Raw genomic sequence first — 21,208 nt, 5'->3', positions numbered from 1 at the left:
GATTTAAGTTTTCTCAGGTAGAATTTCTCCATAATATTTGAATAATCGGCTCCTGAGGGCTGGAAAAAGTCCTAGTTGTATTGTGTAGCTATAGCTAGAAAACTGGTTTCTTCCCTTTGTCTTCCAGTGGTACTCTGACCAGAACCATGGCATATCTGGCCTCTCCACAAAACACCTGTACAACCACATGACCCACTTCCTCAAGCAATGTTTTTCTTTGACAGACTAAAAACAATGCAGATACCAGCCTGGATCACCATCCCAACACTTGGTACAAATGCCTCAGACTGTTTGTTTATTTTACTCTTCTTTATGCTGTTAAATATTGTTATAAACAAATAAAGGAATGCTGTGTTAAAGGCTGGCAAAAAATTAGAATGATTCTGAAGTTCAACCTCAATAATGTTTGCATTTTCTTGTACTCTGTAGAAGAAAATGGAGCCTTGCTTTTTTTTTTTTTTGGACAGTGTTTCTTTGCTTTCCCATCTGAGGAAAAATATAAAGTCAAAAGTTATTTTGATTGTGTATGTGTGCATTGGTTTCATGTGCCTGGTTTTATGTAGAAAGAAGTAAATATGCTAGGTAAGTGCCTGTCTAATACTGGGATGGTCATGGAGAAAGAACAAGATGCAGCTTTGGATCTTTGACAGCTAGATCCCAACTGTTGTAAAAATGACTGACTGTGAGGACGCAAAAAACATTGTTCAGAAGTCAAGTTTGAGATGTGTTTTGTAGAAGTGTGCTGATGTTTGCACTCGTGCTGCCCTTCCAAGAAATGTTTACTCAGTGTCTCACAGAAGACTTCTTCAGCATTGCCAACAAAATTTGATAAGAATAAAGTCAGAATTTTAAATTCAGACTTCTCTTAAGAAGTGCTTTAAATTTGGAAATGCTTCTATTTTGTATCCCTTTTTAAAATTAGTATTGGTAAATGTCTTCAGATTGCTAAGCCACATCAAGCTAAAATAAATAAATAAATCAACAGCAGGAAAGAAAAGTGTTATATCTATGTGTGTCTTCTTGTGGGTTTTAGTTCTATATTATGGTGTTCATTTTGAATAACAAAAATATTGTTGTAATGTCTGCTACAATAAAGGTAATGCTCTGGTGACTGACTCCATCAATTAGAAACTTTCAGGGGGCTTATCTTCTTTCATTTTAGAAGAAAACTAAAATGATTCTTCTCAGGACTCACTCCCAAAGATAATTCTTAAGTAAATGTTGGAAGTATCCCAGAAGCTGCTATCTAGGGGATATTTCTTTTTTCTTTTTTCTTTTTGGGTCACCCACGGAGATGCACAGGGGATACTCCTGGCTCATGCACTCTGGAATTACTCCTGCAGCGCTCAGGGGACCATATGGGATGCTGGGAATTGAACCTGGGTCGGCTGCTTGCAAGGCAAACGCCCTACCTGCTGTGCTATCTCTGCAGCTCCTTGGGAACAATTCTTTGGCACGAGATTGCTAGGGACGATTTCTACCCACCTCTAGCTCGAGTCTTCCTTGATTCTCTGAAGCTCAAGAACTGATACAGGCATGGAAAATTACAGATAAAGGGGCTCCAAATATCATAGACCGCGGACCACCCTAAATGTCTAAACGTTACAGATATACCTGAGTTCATCACTCTTTGCTACTACTTTGAGAAACCACCCCTCCCAGAACCCATCACAGAGCCCATCTCACACCAGGAAGACATGCTTTACAGGACGCAGGAAGCCTGAGTAATCTCTCACAGATTTAAAACTGGCCTCTACCTCACCTATCCCCCTCTATGTCACCACGAATGGACTAAGGACCACGGAGAAGATCCTTCTACTTCTTTTCCTTTCTATTGTGCAATAGAGAAGCCTCTGAAGCAAGTCTGAATTTCCTTGTAATTTTCTAATTACTCATTTTCTCCAATAAGAGAGAGGGGATTAACCAGGAATCGTTTCTAAATCACTCTCAAGGAAAAAATTAGGCAATTAAAAGTCATCAGGAAAGTTTGTTACTGTAATTATTTTCTGCTTCTGTGGAAATTGTGAAAGTGTTTTCTAATATCAATCACCATGCACTAAGAGGTCTCCAGCCTCAGACCTTTGTTCTCACTGCCATAAAGATATCTGATAAAAAAAAAAAACCTCCCAAAACCAATTGAGTTATTTTTCATATATAAACTTCTAGTGAGTCTCTAGTGCCTAAATTTTTTTAAAAGTAAATATTAGATGTCAAACATTGCCATCTTCACAGAAAGCATTAGCAGCATGTGTCCTACAAAATAGAATATGGCTGAGTCTCACCATTAGGGGCTTATGACTGAATACCTCTATATTTATGAAAGACTGAAATTTTCTGCTTAGGCTGAAAACTTCTGTGACCCCTTCAAGCTGACCGCACTCAGGTCCTCCTCAGGACCCAGCATGCATTCATGAATGTTCATTCAGCAAACATTTATTGAGTGTCTATATTCCAGTCATCGTGCAATGATTTGAGGATGTAGTGGATAGCAAGACAGTTAAGTGAGTGGCAAATTATTTTTTAATTTCATATTTTATGCTGCTTTGGAAGAGTCTTTTTCTGACTAGGGAGACGTAAGTTTCATGAAAACCAAAGGGGAGAAGTCTCAATAGGAAAAATACCACACTAAAAAGATGAATTTTAAAAAGTCTTATCTTCTTTATTTGCAGAAAGCTAGAGTGTAAAATGTATCCTTTACCACATTTTATTGTTGCATATGAGATTTAAGAGTGGGAATACCGACACCCTAATGAATCCTTCATAGTATCAAAAACTTGGTATTTTCATAGATCCATTCAACAGATGCAAGTGCAAGAGTTTACGTTGCCACCTCATATCACCCTCACTATGCAAAAAGAAGAGAGGAGGGTGCATGTCTATTAAACAGGGCACATTCCTGCAGGTAGAACTTACAGTCTTATAAAGGTTAGAAAATAGTATAACTAGGATGCAAATTCAAATGTGATAAGTACTCTGAGGATGAGAGTCTAATGAGTTTAAGAGGGAAACTATAATTAGACCATCTACAAACATCAACTGTTTAAAGAATATCTCCAATTCTGACCTCAGAATGAGCAAGAACTCTTTTAAAAGATTTCCAAATTCTAAGCACCTAACTAGTATTTATTAGAAGCAAGAAATTAGGTATTTGGCTAAATTTAACACAAATGACATAACTTATTAGATAAAACATTTTAATATTTATCTCAAAGTATATATAAACTGTATGATTAATTTCTTTTAAGAAACATTTTTTTCATGTCAGTGTTGTGCATGGCAGTATTCTGGGTGCTGCAGGGGTTACAAAAATGACTCTGTGACAATTTCCCCATTTCTAGACTGTTTCAGTAAAGGCGACTTAACGAATCTGATATTCCCAACATTTGAGCATTTTTCAAAAACTGACAGATCTTTATGCAAATGTTGTTGCCAAGCTGTTTGTAATGGTGAAATTATACTTTGACAGTAACTCTTTAAAATATATTAAACCCAGCTAAGGTTTTTTTGGAAATGTTGCCAATTAAGTGACTTTAATGAGCTTCTTGATGGTAATGTAATTAAAATTCAGATGTTCTAATTGTAAAAAAAAATACAGTTCTGGGAAAATTAACAGTAAAATAAGCAAATGTAAAATGAATTAGGGCTAATTTAAATGGTGATTATGTGGTCTTCTGAGATGATTCTACCAAAACAATGCTTTCAATTATGCTGTTTGTAAAAAGAAAGAAGGCAACTAACAGATATTTTTAATTTATCCAATAAAGCAGATATTTGAGTTTATCCAATAAAACAGATTAAAAACCCCTAACCACAGTCAATCATCCAGTTTGGAAAAGGAGAACTGCTAAAACACTTCCCTGGCATTGTGAACAGGTACCCTGGCAATTTGAGGTGAAATAATTTTTAATTCAGGGAGAAATGAGTGCCTGGACCTTACCAAGCTATTCATGGGGAAAATGATCTGGCTCCTTACAAAAGTCTTTAATGACCACCTGCTCCGATTATTGGCATGCAATACTAACATGCTGGCCATAAACACTTCTTTCTGACACACAGGTAATGTCTTTGGCAAGCTAGCTCAATATGATTTCATTCTATTGGATTCTAATTAATACTCTACTACATCCTCTAATTACTTAAAAATATATTTGACAGTACATGCTTTAACAAATATACATTGGTACAGCCTTACTTCTTTCATTCCAAGAACACAGAGTCTTTATGTTAGAAATAAAAGAGAGAGGTAGATGGTTAGTAAACCAAGGTCATGGTCAAAATAATTTGACAACTTATGTTCCCCTTTTTATAATTATTTTTCATTCACAATAAAGACAAACATCTTTTCTAGCCATTAGTTACTGGGAGCAGGTTTTTCTCACTGCTACAGAAGGTGAATTTTTCAAATAAATGTCTTAATGATGCATTTCAGATGATAATTTTTTGTATATTCAAAAAACTCTCCATGCACACATGATTCATATTGTTATTGAAAGTTTCTTTCTATTATTCTCAATCACTTAGATTAAAACTTTTAGATATAACACAGGATTTGTTTATATTACACTCGCTCTGAGCTAAATTTCCAACTTTAAGAAATATTGATAACAAAAATTAATACATACACCTACTTTTCTGATTTGGGGCTATACCTGGCAGTTCTCAGCATTTACTCCTGGCTCTGAACTCATAGATCACTGCTGACAATGGTCAGAGGATCATATGGGGTGTAGGGATTGAACCCCAGGTCAGGTGCATGCAAGGCAAGTGCCTTAGCTGCTGTATTATGTCTCTGACCCTCAACTACTCCTTTTATACCAACAGGAAACAATGTTGCTTTCTCTTTTTCTTTAGAACATTGAAGTAATAGTTTATAATATTGTAAATTCTTTTCAATAAAAGCCAAAAAAAGCTCATATATCAATTCCATAAAATATAATATGTTTATTATAGATCATTTCACAGACAGCAGATAACTGGTAAGGACACAGATACTACAGTCAGACTACCTGATGTGAATTCCAAGTAAGAAATATATTGGCTATGCAATTTTATTAATTTTTATCAATGATTAATTTTTTATACTTTATTTTCCATATATAATTGATCCTCTTATCTGAGGTTCACTTTTAGCAGTTCCACTTACCCAACTGTTAACAACCATTCAAAAATGTTAGATACAGGTGCTGGAGAGATAATACAACAAGTACTTTATTGCACATCACTGACCCAGACTGTCTCCAGCACCCCATATGGTCACCAATCCCTACCAGGAGTGGTTTCTGAGCACAGAGCCAGGAGTAAGCCCCAAGGCCACCAGGAGTGGCCCAAAATCAAAAACAAAAACTGTTAGACACAATTAGATATTTTAAGAGAGCATTTATTTTTACAGAAGAGCCTGGCAAGCTCCCCATGGCATATTCGATAGCCAAATACAGTAACAATAACAGGTCTCATTCCCCTGACCCTGAAAAGAGCCTTCAATCGTTGGGAAAAACGAGTAAGGAGAGACTGCTAAAATCTCAGGGCTGGGATGAATGGAGACATTACTGGCTCCCGCTTGAGTAAATCCATGAACAATGGATGACAGTGATACAGTGACACTTATTTTATTATTAGTTATTATCACCAATTTCACTGTGTGAATTTAAAAATTGGAGTTTATCATAGGTACAGATGTATAAGGAAAATGTAACATATATAGAGTTCAATTCTATTTTGCATTTCCAAGCACCCAAGCACCCACTGGAAGCTTTGCAAGTATCCTTCTTAGATAAGGGGCACTATTGTGTGTGAAATGAGAGCATAGCTATTCTTACATAATATGGATGATTGAGGTGTGTGTTAGCTATGATTTGTAAAACTAATACTGTCTGCTACACAGCAAGTGCTTTTTTAGGGATCTTCTAGACATAAAATTAACCATTTCTAAATTGCCATTTTTTAATAAATTAATTCTCAGCAAATCAAGAGTCTAAATCTGAAACCAACAGTTTGATTCCATCAGTGAATTTAATGTTAAGAATCATCGATCATACTTGAATTTCTGTCTTTTTCTGAAACTAAGAGGTCTTATAGGAAGAAACAATACTGAAATCAGAACGGTCTTATAAAACCAATGAACTATCCATGGCACTTTTTATTGAATAAGCCCTTTCTGTGTCTCAGAATTTCTCTGAGAAATCAAATATTTAACCAGCAGTGACGAAAATGCTTCTGCGGAAGATTACCAAGAAAATTGTGTGTTGACAGTCAAGGTTAGTCCCAGCCTTATGCAAAACCTGCAAAGCACTACACAGGCCATTCCCCAGCCCTGTCTCTACCACTCCTGTTGTTCATCAAACTCATTGAACTCCCTTTGCACGCGCGCATGCGTGCGTGCGTGTGTGTGTGTGTGTGTGTGTGTGTGTGTGTGTGTGTGTCTGTCTGTCTGTCTGTCTGTCTGTCTGTCTGTCTGTCTGTGTGTCTGTGAAGATTAAGCATATTTCTGTCTCAGGGCTAGACTGTGGTTTCCTTACATTTTTTTCTTGCCTATGTCCTTGTCCTGTCAGGGTCAGCTCAACTGTCATTTTCTTAGAGAGAATCGCAGTAACTAGATGTTTGGTTTTTTTTTAATTTTTTTATTGAGTCACCATGTGGAAAGTTACAAAGTTTTCAATAACTAGATGTTTTTAATAAGCGTATTTTTTCATATCTTTGTCACACCACTAAGATATAAAGCCATGGAATTAATAATGTTTTGGATCATGATAGTGATAATATGTAACTATCCTTCCTATGGAAAAACAAATTGTTTTTTACTTTTCTTGCTGCTGGGGATTTTTATTTATTTATATCTATCTATATAATATCTATATATAGATATATCTATATATCTGGGGCTGGAGCAATAGCACAGCGGTTGGGCATTCGCCTTTCACGCGGCCGACCAGACTTTGATTCCTCTGCCCCTCTCAGAGAGCCTGGCAGGCTACTGAGAATATAGAGCCCATGGCAGAGCCTGGCAAGCTACCCGTGCGAATTGGATATGCCAAAAACAGTAACAGTAAGTATCTCAATGACAGACATTACTGGTGCCCGCTCGAACAAATTGATGAGCAATGGGATGACAGTGATCTATATATCTGGAGTGGTAGCACAGCAGGCAGAGCTTTTGATTTGCACACGGCCAACCCGAGTTTGATTCCTCTGTTCCTCTCAGAGATCCTGGCAAGCTATCTAGAGTAACCCTCCCACAAGGCAGAGCCTGGTAAACTACCCATGGCGCATTCAATATGCCAAAAAAAGTAACAACAAATCTCACAATGGAGACATTACTGATGCCCGCTTGAGCAAAATGATGAACAAGAGGACAATCGTGCTATATGTATCTATAATCCTGACTCTGTGTTCAGCAATCACCTCTGGCAGTACTCAGCCATAAGCAAGTATAAAACCAGGCTCAGCCACATGCAAGGCAAGCACCTTAACACTTGTACTTTCTCTCTATTTTATTTTTACTTTTGAATAAGATTCATTTCAGTATTCTAATTTTGTTGTTTTTGTCATATGAGTACTTTCAAAATAATTAATTCACTAACTTGCCATAAGTGGAAATTTTCATGACTATTATAACTGTGGGAGAATGTTTTATAATTTGCTGTTACTCATATTGTTAAGCAAGCAACATTATACATTAATTTTTCTAAATAAGTAAGGACTTTTATCTCCAAATAGTTTTCTTTTTAAAAACATACCTAAAAAGGAAATAAAAGTTGTCTTAATATCAAACTCTACTTTTCAAACTTCCAGTCTTTCTGTATGATGTTGTTTCTGTTATAGACAGAAACAATAGTTAGTTTTGTTTTCTTGATAGTGCTCATGAGCATAAGAAATTATTTTATATATATATGCTTAGTTGCCTACTTCCCTCATGCATATAAGAGCTTCTAATAAGCACTGACCTAGTCTATGTTTTCATCTCTTTGCACCTTGGATCTAAAGAGTCCCTGGAACTAGGCAGAAGGAGCTCAATAAATATTTGTCAAGTGTATTCCCATACATTTCAAGAATACAACGGCAAATAAATCTAGAATCCTTATGTGTGATCGCACCCTTTATGAATCTTAAACTTGTAATAGGAACTTCTTTCTTCCTTAAAGTAAAGAGAAAGGAAACTTCTAAAGTAGCAGAAAAGTAGGTGAAAGGGGTAAGGAAGAACAAGCATCTGGTCAGAAATCTAAATGAGGTCAATCTTTGAAATAAGAAAAAATTTGTTTTAGGAACTGGGAACACAGTCATTGGCCTGTCCTATCTCAGACATTAGCTGTCTCTTTATGAATCACTACAGATTGAGAAAGTTTGGCACAAAATGTTCTGACTGGGAAAAGTCAAATAAATCTCTGGAAATGCTATTAATTACTCTAACAGCTTTTATTTTACAGAACAGTATTTTTAAAAAAACATATTTTACCTAATAACTGCATTTCAAATACTAATGGTTTCTCTCACATTTGGTAACAGGATGGTCACATCCTTTAATGCTTTGGTTCTTGATAGGCTCAAATTCTGAAAGTCCAGTTGACCAATTCCTTTAAGCTTACATGATAAACTTGGAATCATCAGAAATGCGCCAGTCAAATGCATTTTCTGAAATTTGTACAAAACTTTAGCTCTTCTTGCTCTAGTTGACCACTTAATATGAGTAAATTTTCTAACATCTCATCGGTATAGCTAAGTGTGTTCTTGTGTGTGGTCTTGGCAAAAACTGCCAAGCAGATTCAAGATAACTGTCTGGTTATTATGATCAAGGCATGCTCCTCTATATGTGCTACAAGTATGGGGCTGGACCCATGGCTTTATTGATTGATGTTTGTTTTTATACAGTGCTCAGGTTGGCTGGCTGGTGGTTCAGTGTGAGAAGTGGAGGATGTACTCTGCTCAGGCCCTGTGACACTAGGGGTCACCTGTCACTACACCTGGGAGTACTGGAAGACATGTGATTGCAGGGATCAAAATTGGGTTGGCCACTTGCAAAACATGTTCCTTAACCTCTGTACTATCTCACTGATTTTTCTAGATGCATTACTTTTATTATGTTTTATTTTACTTTCAGTGAAGCAAACAGTTTTTATTGAAATAAATTTAGACATGTGTGAGGGGGGAAAAAAAAAGAAAAATTCCTGTTCAAGATCAAACATAGGCTTCTGCAGATATAAAAAAGCAGAGAATCACTTTTGGGCAAAAGTTACATACAATTTCTCTGAATTGTTTTGGTCTAGAATTGTTTGCATATGTAAAAGCTGATCTAGGCATTGTCTCAAGGAGAGTCTTACTTTCTTGATAGTCCTTTTCAATCCTTTACATGACCTGTAAACTCTGCTACAGCTTCTCTTTCCTTGAGGGTCACCCTTCTCTGCTAATGCCTCAATTTCTGCATTTCCAAAGAGCTCAGAATCTGCATCTCAAAGGGATATGTTCTTCACTCTCAGGGCTAGGCAATTTCTTGTGTTTTATTTCCCAAATGTTCATTATCAGTGTCCTATATCTATCTCCCTGCAACAATTTCCCCTAGAGATTTTTATCCATATCTATAGATACATAGGTAGATCTATATCTTTATATTAAATCTTTAAGGAAGGATTACAGGGGTGAAGGTCTATTTTCTGTAACTTCTTCATACTGACAAAATGACTTAGACCCTGCCAATGTAAGGATGAGAAATCTTATGCTAACTTAATTTTTTTTTTTTTTATTGAATCACTGTGAGGGCTGGAGCAATAGCACAGCAGTTGGGCATTAGCCTTTCATGCGGCCAACCCGAGTTCGATTCCTCCACCCCTCTCAGAGAGCCCGGCAAACTACTGAGAGTATCACGCCCACAAGGCAGAGCCTGGCAAGCTACCCGTGACGTATTGGATATGCCAAAAACAGTAACAATAAGTCTCACATTGAGAGACGTTACTGGTGCCCGCTCGAACAAATCGATGAACAACAGGTTGACAGTGAATCACTGTGAGATAGTTACAAGCTTTCATGTTTGGGTTACTATCACACAATGATCAAACACTGTAACTTAGTATTAATGAGACTCAGGCAATGGGTTTTTGGGTTTCAGAGCTATCAGTCTGAAAGTCAATCAGAGAGGATAGATTGCAATATTTTTAGACCTATGACTTTTAAATGGTCCTTTGCAAGCTCTAAGAATTCCTTTGTACTTCATTAGGAGATTATGCCGGAAAATTCCTGAGATCTAAATCATTTTCCAAAACCTGAGACCCATAGACTGGAAAACAGGAATCAATGTCATATTTTAATTTCACTCCTCTCCTCTGAATCTCAGCATTTTCTAGAATGGCAGTGACTATATGGGGGATTTTGGTTTTCTCTCAATATGGGGTTTTCAGGAGTTCTTTAAAGGCTCTACTTATAGGAATAGAGTGAGATATCAATCACATAACCCCTAGACATGCAGAGTATGTACATTTTCACTAATATATAGGTGGTAAAAGTGAAGTGAAAGACCTACCCTGGCATATCTTAAAACTGATATATAAGCATTTTCATGGGGATTATCATCACAATCACCATCTTTCTTTAGTGAAACTGATTTCACATGAATGAAATTAATAATTGAAAAAAATGATTGCATATACATTATAGATTCTTTTAAACACGTCTCATGCATGCTAGGTTACATCAAGCAGAGACAAATGAATCAAATCAAGGTGGGAATCAGCAAGCCCTGGTATAATAAGAGTGGAATCTTGTTAAGGTTGGAAGTGAATCTAAAGGGATAACATCCATTAGCTCAAACTGCTGCTGAGTGCAAATATAAGTTCATAGTTATGCTTGAAGCCTGTCCAAATAAACCAGAAAACTTTATTTCTAAATGTAAGTCTTCTCAAATTAGGACCATTGGCAACTAACTTATAAATGAAGAAACTGATCTGGGGGCCAAAATTTTTTCTTATTTATCTAATTTCTTGGTTTTTAAAATGGAGGTTATCCCAACGGTGCTCAATTTCAGTGAGCCTGAAGGTATGAAGGTATAGTGCTCAGATTGGCAATGCTTATGGTTCACTGCGGTCCATCACTGGCTGTATGCTACATTTGACTTATTTTATGTCATCACATTGCTCATACATGTAAGTTCAAATGTATATGTTTCTCATTAGAAAAATGAGAGCTGGATCATGGAAATTGCTTAAGATTCCATAGATGCCTTTGGGTTAAAATTCTTCCCCTTCTATATTTCTTTATACCTCACATATGAGCGAGATCATTCTGTTTCTGTCCCTCTCCATCTGACTCATTTATTTCACTTTATCACTTTGTAATTCACAAGGGTTCAGCAAACAAATTTCTAAAAAAAATTCTACAGATCCAAATCTGGGGGACTATTATTTTTTATTGTTGCCAACTCTCCATGCATCACAGGAAGTCCCAATTCCATGTATTTCAGAAGGAATGTGCAGAATGTCATTTCAGATGGCTTATTCATACATTACCATCATTTATCAAAACATACGCATATGAAAGCAAACTTTTATGAGACACTATTAGAATTAAAATGTATTTAATGAGGTGGTTACTAAATAACTGCTTAAATAAATATTCACATATTTGCTTTGAAGGTGCAGTTGTGTGCCTTCCTCTCTAACTGAGTGACCTCTACAGTTTGTATCTTGTTTGTTGCCCTAGAAAATTGTTGTGCATATTCAGTAGGTACATTTAATTTATGGCTAGATTAAAAAAATAGCCCTAGCATTCCAATCTACCCACCTCTTCTCCACTTACATCTCAAATATAACTCTTGTTCTGTGTCTATCTCTATACCATAGTCATGGAACAATAGTTGGGGATGAGATGGGTGAAGTTGTAAGACATGATTCCCAAATTGATACCAGGTCCATCTTGCCAAAAGATCTCAGGCTAACCAAGCAAAGATATAGATATATGGAAATACCTGTTTACATAATATCTTTATATTTGTGGATCTAGGATATAAAATATATAAAGAACTCTTACAATTCAACAACAAAATTGGGAAATGGCAAAGGACTTGAATAAGCATTCCTGCACAGAAGATGTATAAGTGGTCAGAAAGTATGTGAAAAGATACTTAATATCCTTAGTCATTAGAGATATGCATATCAAACCACACTAAAGTACCATTTCACACCTATAAAGTTGACTATAAAAAGAAGAAAAGAAACATTGGCAGGGAAGTAGATAAATTGAAATCTTCATACATTGCTGGTGGTAATGTAAAATGGTTCAGCTGCTATGGAAAACAGTCTAGCAGCTCCTCAAGAAGTTAAACATAGAACCCAGAAATTCCACTCCTAGATATATACCCAAAAGAATTGAAAATTGTTTCTCAAACAACTTCATGTATAGGCACATTCATAGCAACATTATTCACATTAGTCAAAGAGTGAAAACAGCCCATACATCAATGGATAAATGGATGAACAGATTGTGAAATACACACACACACACACACACACACACACACTCACACACACAGGACATGCTTATAATTATTCTGTCAGAAAGGAAGGAAGTATTGAGATGTGTTACAATGTAATTATACCTTGAAAACATGTTAAGTAAAATAAGCTAGATTCAAAGGTTCTTGAATGGTTCCATTCACACAAAATGTCTAATTTTGTTCAGTCTATAGAGTTAGAAAACAGATAGATGGCTGACATGGGATGAGGGAGAAAGAAGTGAGAACTTGCTTAATAAATATGATGCACTGTTTTTGCAGTGATGAAAATGTTTTTGTACCTATATTGCACCACATTGGGAATGTACTGAACTTCATCTTCACATCCTAAAAAAATGTTTCTTAAAAACATCATTTGTAGTGATTTTTAGAAGAGGAGCGATAGCACAGCAGGTAGGGCGTTTGCCTTTCATGCGGTCGACCCTGGTTTGATTCCTCTGTCCCTCTTGGAGAGTCCGGCAAGCTACTGAGAGTATCCCACCTGCAGGGCAGAGCCTGCCAAGCTACCAGTGGTGTGTTTGATATGCCAAAAACAGTAATAAGCAGTCTCACAATCTCACAATGGAGACGTTACTGGTGCCACTGGAGCAAAATGATGAACAGGGCCACAGTGCTACAGTGTTAGAAGAGGAATCTGTTATAATTGTATCACTGTATCACTGTCATCCCCTTGCTCATGGATTTGGTCATGTGGGCACCAGTAACATCTCCATTGTGAGACATGTTGTTACTGTTTTGGGCATATTGAATACTCCATGGGCATTATTTCTAAAACAAGTAGTCAGCTTTTAATATAAACTGAGTATATTCCAAGAAACTAGGCTCTCAGCATCTTTATAACTATTTCTTTTGACCCATACTTATTACTAATCAAAGGAATATTTTTGTTCTCAAAAGACAAAAATAGAAATTCTGTATATATTTCTGTCAATTACCATATGTACCACCTCACCTCTTAACATGAAAGGAAACCTATAAGATATAGCCTATCAGTCATTATTGGAGGACACCTCACAAGAATAGAATACTAAGACATATTAGCACTGTAGCACTGTCCTCCCGTAGTTCTTCGATTTGCTCTAGTGGGCACCAGCAATGTCTCCATTGTGAGACTCGTTTTTACTATTTTTGGCATATCGAATACATCACGGTAGCTTGCCAGGCTCTGCTATGTAGGTGGGATACTCTCAGTAGCTTTCTGGGCTCTCTGAGAGGGTCAAAGGAATCAAACCCTGGTCGGCCACGTGCAAGGCAAATGCCCTATCCGCTGTGCTATTGCTCCAGCCCAAGACATATTAAACGTCAGAAATCCCTAAATTATTTCTATACTTCCAACTTTCCAGTGACTTTCTCTCAAGATGACAGCCCTCCAAAAACTTTTTTTTCAAAACATTTGTATCACTTGCCATCCCGTTGATCCTCCATTTGCTCCAGTGGATGCCAGTAAAGCCTCCATTTGTCCCTGTCATGTGCTAGTGTAGCCCAGTGATATCTGCTCGCTCCAGGAACAGGAAGAGCCTCAAATCATTCATTCAGGGTTTTGACGAAGAAGTATGACCATCTTGTTGGTGGGCGGCCATGCGGTCTTTTGACTTCCCATGGAATCCAGTCGGTAACAGCTCTAGTCCAGGGGTAGTCTCTGAATCACATTACATGTCTGGCCCATCTAATTTTCGACGCTTTGGCAAACAGGACAGTGTCCCTGATTCTTGTCCATCGACGGAGGTCAGAACTCCGGATTCCTTCTCTCACTTGAGTGAAATGTGATACTCCTAGCATAGCTCTTTCGATTCTTCTTTGGGATACCCGAGTAGCATTCTCATCCTTTTTGCGTAGGGCCCAGGTTTCTGAGGCTTATGTTAGTGCAGGAAGAATGGTGGAGTCGAAAAGATGTGCCTGGAGCTGGAGGTTCTTCGTCCTCTTAACCACTTCTTTGATGCTCTTGAAGGCATTGCATGATGCTCCTGCACAGTTCTGGTGCCAAAAACTCATATTGATTTCTCGACCCAGGTACACAAAACTGCTGCATTCAGAGATGTTCGTTCCATTGAGAGCAAATGGAACGCCAGGGACTAGTTCATTTTTCATTAACATTGTCTTCATGAGATTCAGCTGCAGTCCGACCTTTCCACACTCGCGGTCGAAGTTGCCAGCATTTGTGCCGCTTGGCTAATGTTTGGTGTTATGAGAGCGATGTCATCAGCGAAGTGGAGGTGGTGTAGTTGCCGACCGTCTATCTTCACTCCCATTCCTTCCCATTCCAGTCATTGCATGATGTTCTGGAGGGTGGCACTGAAGAATTTCGATGAAATGATATCACCCTGCCGAACCCCTCTTTATGTCAATGATCACTTCCTTGTAGAATGATGAAATCCTGGTAGTGAATCTGTAATACAGCCCGCAGAGAATCTTGATGTACTGAGTTTGAACGCCCTGTTTAGCTAGGGCTTCGATGACCATTCAGTCTCAACAGAATCTAAGGTCTTCTTTAAATTAATGAACGTTATTTTTTCAAATACCCAGGCTTATGCTGCCATTTTCTTTTTTTCACTCCCATTCTGCCTTCATGTTCATCTAAAGACAGCAATAAGATTGGACCCTTATCCTTATACATTTTTCTCGTATGTCCTGTATTCAATCTTTGGATCTTCCCAACATCTTCATCTGAAGGTGAAATCTACTGTCATTTAACATGGTGAAAAATTGTATGGCATATTCAAAATTCATAGATCTGATTCTTTTTAAAAATGTGGGGGGCACACTAAGTGGTGTGCTTAGGGCTTATTTCTTGCTCTGTGCTCACAGATTACTCCTGACAGGCTTGGGAACCATATGGAGTCCCAAGGGTTGGAATCCAGGTCGGTTGACTACAAGGTTTCTATTATGTCCATTGTACTCCTGCCCCATAATTCTTGTTTTTGGGAGCAGAGGGGAGTTGTTTTGTTTTGCTTTAGGTTACATCCCCCAGCAGTGCTTAGGACTTATCCCTGACTCTGTGTTCAGGGACCACTCCTGGTGCAGCTAGGGGACCATAGGATATGCCAGAGATAAAACTAAGGTTGACTATGTACAAAGCACTGTATTACTGCTCAACCCTGGCCCTAAACTTTCTTAAATTAAATATTCAGTCACTTTCAAAATAATTTTTGTCAGTTCCTCTCAAAGTTTAACATAGTTATAAAAAACTCCAGCAGTTCTACTGAAGTTGCCTAACAGAATTTCAAACAATATAAAGACAAATTTTATATGTACTTATATACATATACATATATATATATACATACATACATATATATGCCTGAATGTTCACTTCAGGGCTATTGTTCCAAATTGACCCCAAATGGAAGTAACACAGTTTCCATCAACTAATTAATGGGAATCCAAAAGTGATAAATGTATATTAGTATATACTACTCAATAATAAAAAAACCTTCTGATCCATGCCACACCATTGATGAATTTTGAAAATATTATACTGAGTAAAAGAAGTTAGAAACAAAGATCTCAAACTAAGAAATTCCACTTACATGAATACAAGAACAGAGAGGGGCTGGAGCGATAGCACAATGGATAAGACACTTGCCTTGCACACGGCCAGACCAGGTTCGATTCCCAGAATCCCTTATGGTCCCCTGAGCACCACCAACAGTAATTTCTGAGTGCAGAGCCAGGAGTGACCCCTGTGCATCACTTGGTGTGACCCAAGCAAAAAAAAAAAAAAAACAGACAAATATGTAAGTAAAAGTCAAAATAGATTAATGACTATTTAGACTGAAAAAGGGCAATGGACATTTGAATTCTTTTAGAGATAAAGAAAATATTCAGAAATTAAGTATTGCTATTAATATACCATTGTGAATATACCAATGCCACTGAATCTAACACTTTAAAAAAATCATACACTTAAAAATAAAATAACATAAATAAAATAAAGATCTCTTTCAGCTCCCTATCTAATTTGCTTCCTTCAGCCCCTTCTAATTAGGTAATATTGGATCTTTTATCAATATCTAATGGCTTGATATGTTATTTTGATTTGACTATTTATCAATTTTATGTCCTTAAGTTGCATGCATGTATAAAAAACATCCAGTACGTACCTTCCTGACTTATTTCATTTCACATAATTTGTTCTATTTCCATGCTGTTGCAAATGACAAAAATATGATCACTTTTACAGCTGAATAGTATTTCATTGTATGAATGAACCACATTTTCTTCATACAGTCATTGACTAACAGACACTTCAGTTGTTTCCATATTTTAATTATAGTAAATGATGCAGCAGAAAACATTGGGTGTATACAACTATTTTGTGAATTTTTTTTATACTTCAGATAGATACTCAAAAGTAGTATTGCTAGATCATATGGCAGCTCTAACTTTAGCTTTTTAAGGAAACTTTATAGATTTTCCAAAATGGTTGCACCAACTTACATTCCCATGGCATTGCCAATTATTTAATCTTTAGATGTCTTGCTATTTTAGCCATCTGGTGACTGTAAAAGAATTCACATAGCAGTCAAAGCAGACTTAAAAGAAATCAGGAGATACTGCTTGGACTTCCACTACTTTACAGAGACTTTCTCTAGAAATGCAATGTTGTATGGTTTTAAATCTACTCATGATTTTAAGAAATTTGGTTGCATTTTTTCTAAGGCCCATCTGATTTGTAAAATGGAGATAAAATATTTCACCTTACTGTATATTTTGTGCATTAGACAGTAACAGTGTCAGACAGCAACATCCAATAAATGTTAGCTATTTTCATTATCTCAGGAAATTGTTCCACATCCGAGAAGTGAAAATTTTACCTTTAACAAAAACTTGTTTTATATTATGCTCGAATTTTTATTTTCTAAATATATTACATATAATTCTTAATATTAATCTAAGTAAAATGAAAAATTAATCACCTACTAAGGTGGTTAGTGTGTAAACTAACTGTTGGAATGAATGACTACTATTACCCTTTCATGTTGGTATCCCATCAAATGAAAAACTAAAAACATAGTTTATGTTTGGTTGCATTCCTCAATGCCAACACTCTTAAATGAAGCATTTCTGTAAGACAAGCCAGCATCCATGAAAGTATTAGATATAAATATCTTAATAAATCAAACCAAAATTGAAGAGTATAGAATAACTTCTTACTGTGTGTTATGCCTTGTGCTGTGAGGAAGTAGTTTCCAGTTAAGGTGGAAGAGCTGTGATCCTTGAAATCTAGAGTTAAGTCATCTGTGTTTATGGAGAATAATGCTGGTGATTATGAACCAATTCATGTAAAAGAAAGGAAGGCTATGTCTTCTTCATCACTAGAAAGGACTCACATTATCACTCTACTGTGATCTACGAAGAAAAAGTGATTTTTATTAAGATGGATGCAAAAATTCAATTGTTAAATCCTCTAAAAAATGGCAAATTTAAGAAATAGTTTAGTTATCACCAAAAATCAGGATTACAACACAGTCTCAGGGAAGTTATGGTCATTAAAACTCTTTCTGAATGCAGATATCAATTATTTTAGTGACTTGTTAAAAAAATAAAAAGGTAGAAATTAAATCTCTTTATTTGAAATGTAGAATTTATTTTGATAACAAGTCCTAATAAAGAAGGCAATACTTAAAAACAGGACAATAGCTTAGAGGGCTTTACAAATTAACCTCTACTCTATGATAATTGTATTTCAATATCACCAAAAATCTGGGCATATCTTTACAATACATCTGATAAAATATGAGTTGGCAACACTGAACAAGTTTTCAGGCAGGGGGCAAGTCTGATTACAAGGCATAATGAATAGAAAAACGTATTTAAAACTCCATTTTGCATTTTCTGCATTTCTTTAGTATTCAGATTTCAAATTTTAAATTTTCTAATGGCTAAAGTTACTTTCTTTTACAGAAGCCTTTAAAAAATTGCAACGTTTTAATTGGTTCACATTAAAGACTCTTAGAATCTTGAAGAAAAAGAAAGTCTTTCCAGATGAGCAAGAGGTTGGATAAATGTAATGACATATGGTTTGTTTTTTATAGCTACAATATGCGAAAAATAGAAGCATAACACATGTATTCAATGATATATATGTATTTATACATATAAATATATATTCTGCTTATAAATTATGAGATAAGATTATTTTGTACGAATGTGATTTTGTTTTCTTTCTCTTGTTCCCTTTATGAATAAAAATAACAACTGAAAGTTAGAACAATTTTAAATATCTCATTATACCAGGAATCTAGCAAAAGACAAAATCAACGCCTGCAAAGCCGAAGCCATGATGCCACACGATCCCCTGTTTAGATTTATGAGCGGGGCTGTCTACAGGGTCTCAGAGCCTCAGGGGGGAAGACTGTCCACTGATCTTATTCCCAAATTTTCCCCTTCCTCGCAGGCTTCCTTGGAATCATTCCATATGGATGGGGCACAAACTGTTTCTCACATATCTCTCATAAGGGATATTTCTCACATCCTCTGGCAAACTTAGAACCTCTCCTGGAAGTTCTTCCTTTTTACCTTGGATTCCTGGGCTATCACACCACTCAGAGAGAGGTAAATGGCATCTGATGATTGCATTCGATATAATTTTAAAATGTTTCAAACCTACCATTAAATGACTGCATTCTTTTCTTTAAAGCTAAAAAACATATATATATGTATATATATACACTAATTAATGTGAGCTTCTCTCTCATTCACGTGTCATACATAGTTGAATATTATCAATGTTTTGAAGGTTTGCACCTTTAGAAGACCCTCCCATAGGGGAAGAGTGTCCTTGCTCTTCCCTAAGATGACCATGGTGTATTCATTCAGAGGTTACTTGTAAAAAACAAAACAGACCTGAGACTGCAAGGCAAGCAAGTATTACTGTTCCCCCTCTAAGTCTTCTATAACAGACAAGAAGCAAGCCGTCAGCAGTGGCCTGGGAGACTGAGACAGGAGCCGTGATCCGTGATCCTGAGCTCTGAATGGTGGCTTCCCGACCCTTCCTTCAGCACTGCTCTTTGTCAGTCCATTCCCCAGGTCCTGCTCTATGTTGTCATTTTACCTCAGTGCTTAAAGGCTAACGTATGTCTTCAAACTCCCTTTACTGTACCTGAAGGGTCATATGCTTTACCATCTGACAAAGGCTAAATGGCTCATCCCCTCACTTACTTTATCTTCTAATTTAGTTTTTATCTCTTTTATCTTTTCTTGATTTGGGTCTTGGATTTTGGGCCATACCTGGCAGTGCTCAGAGCTAGTTTCTGGCTCTGTGCTCAGTGAAGACCCCTGTTGGTGTTCAGGGAGGGGACTTTATGTGATGCCAGGGAGGAAATCAAAATGGTGTTGGCCACATGCAAAGCAAGCACCTTACCTCTTAGGCTAGCTCTCCAGACTTGTTTTATCTATCTATTTATTTATTTATTCATTTATTTATTTAATATCATTTAAGTGGTATAGTTACAATAGCGTTAATATTTGTGAATATGTGCAAAGTTTCTCCATCCCCTCCAAAATCTTTATGACCCATACCACTGTCCTTATGTTACAGTAACATAAGGCCCCAATTTCATTCCCTCCTACCCTTCCCTCAATTGTTGATTAGTTTTGTTAGTTCAAGGCTGAGTGTTTGCCATTGCTCAGCACTGTCTATTCCCTTTATTTTGACTCTCTATATTCCACAGATTAGTAAGATCAGCCAGTACGAGTTCTCCTTCTTACCAATTTCACTTGCCATGACGCCCTCCAGTTCCATCTATGTTGCGACTTATGCCATGATTCATCTTAATTTAACTTTTCAGTTTTGAAAATTTGAAACATATGTAAAGAAAGCTCTGCATCAGGCTGTTATCAGTCTGCATGCCCCAGAGCAGGGCAGGTGAGAGCCATCCCTGCCCCAAGGGACCCAGTCCTGGCAGCTGACCTCCACTATCCAACCACTGCCATTCTCCAGGCTGCTTTTTACACGCTCAGGCCAAGACACACGCATGAGTGAACTTATTCCTGGACTGTGCGGTGACACACATCATCATAAATGGAAATATATATATATATATATATATATATATATATATATATATATATATATACCTCTCTCAGAGTGCAGCAAGCTGCTGAGAGTATCCCACCTGTACAGCAGAGCCTGGAAAGCTCCTCGTGGCATATTCGATATGCCAAATACAGTAACAATAACAGGTCTCATTCCCCTGAACCTGAAAGACCCTCCAATCATTGGGAAAAACAAGTAAGGAGAGGCTGCTAAAATCTCAGGGCTGGGATGCAGGGAGATGTTACTGGTGCCCACTTGAGTAAATCGATGAACAATGAAATGACAATGATACAGTGATAAAGAAAACAGAGTCACATGATAAACCCACTAATTCAATAATAACCACTTTAACAATAATTCAATATTCGACACTACTTTGTTATTTACGCTTCCGGCCACCCTTTTAAACTTTTCTATTTTTTTCTTTATGTTAAAATGTACAATTATGTTAACTTGAAAAATCCCACAAAGCTCTATTGCACTAATTTTCTTTGGGGGGTGGGAGTATGTGGGGTTATACCCAGTAGTGCTCAGGGTTTACTCCTGGCTTTGCACTCAGGGGTCACTCCTGACAGGTCTCAGGGGACCATATGTGGTGCTGGGATTGATCCCCATTTAATAGCATGCAAGGTAAGCACTTCACCCACTGTATTATTGCTCCAGTTCCTCTGCTACAGTCT

At 36.9% G+C, this 21,208-nt stretch overlaps 1 protein-coding gene across 1 annotated transcript in view; it reads left to right on the top strand.

The window, feature by feature from the left end:
- The window catches only part of FAP (fibroblast activation protein alpha), a 92,899-nt gene extending 91,831 nt beyond the window's left edge, over nt 1–1,068 (top strand). Inside the window, exon 26 of the mRNA XM_004608094.2 lies at nt 128–1,068. Coding sequence (XP_004608151.2) covers nt 128–229 — 102 coding nt within the window. The 3' untranslated portion in view covers nt 230–1,068. The remainder of the gene's footprint in view (nt 1–127) is intronic.
- Nucleotides 1,069–21,208: the final 20,140 nt, after the last annotated feature.

This window comes from Sorex araneus, chromosome X (genome assembly GCF_027595985.1).
Source record: "Sorex araneus isolate mSorAra2 chromosome X, mSorAra2.pri, whole genome shotgun sequence".
Lineage (NCBI taxonomy): Eukaryota > Metazoa > Chordata > Mammalia > Eulipotyphla > Soricidae > Sorex > Sorex araneus.
Note: the sequence above shows the minus strand (reverse complement) of the source record. Positions and strands in the feature narration are given on the sequence as shown.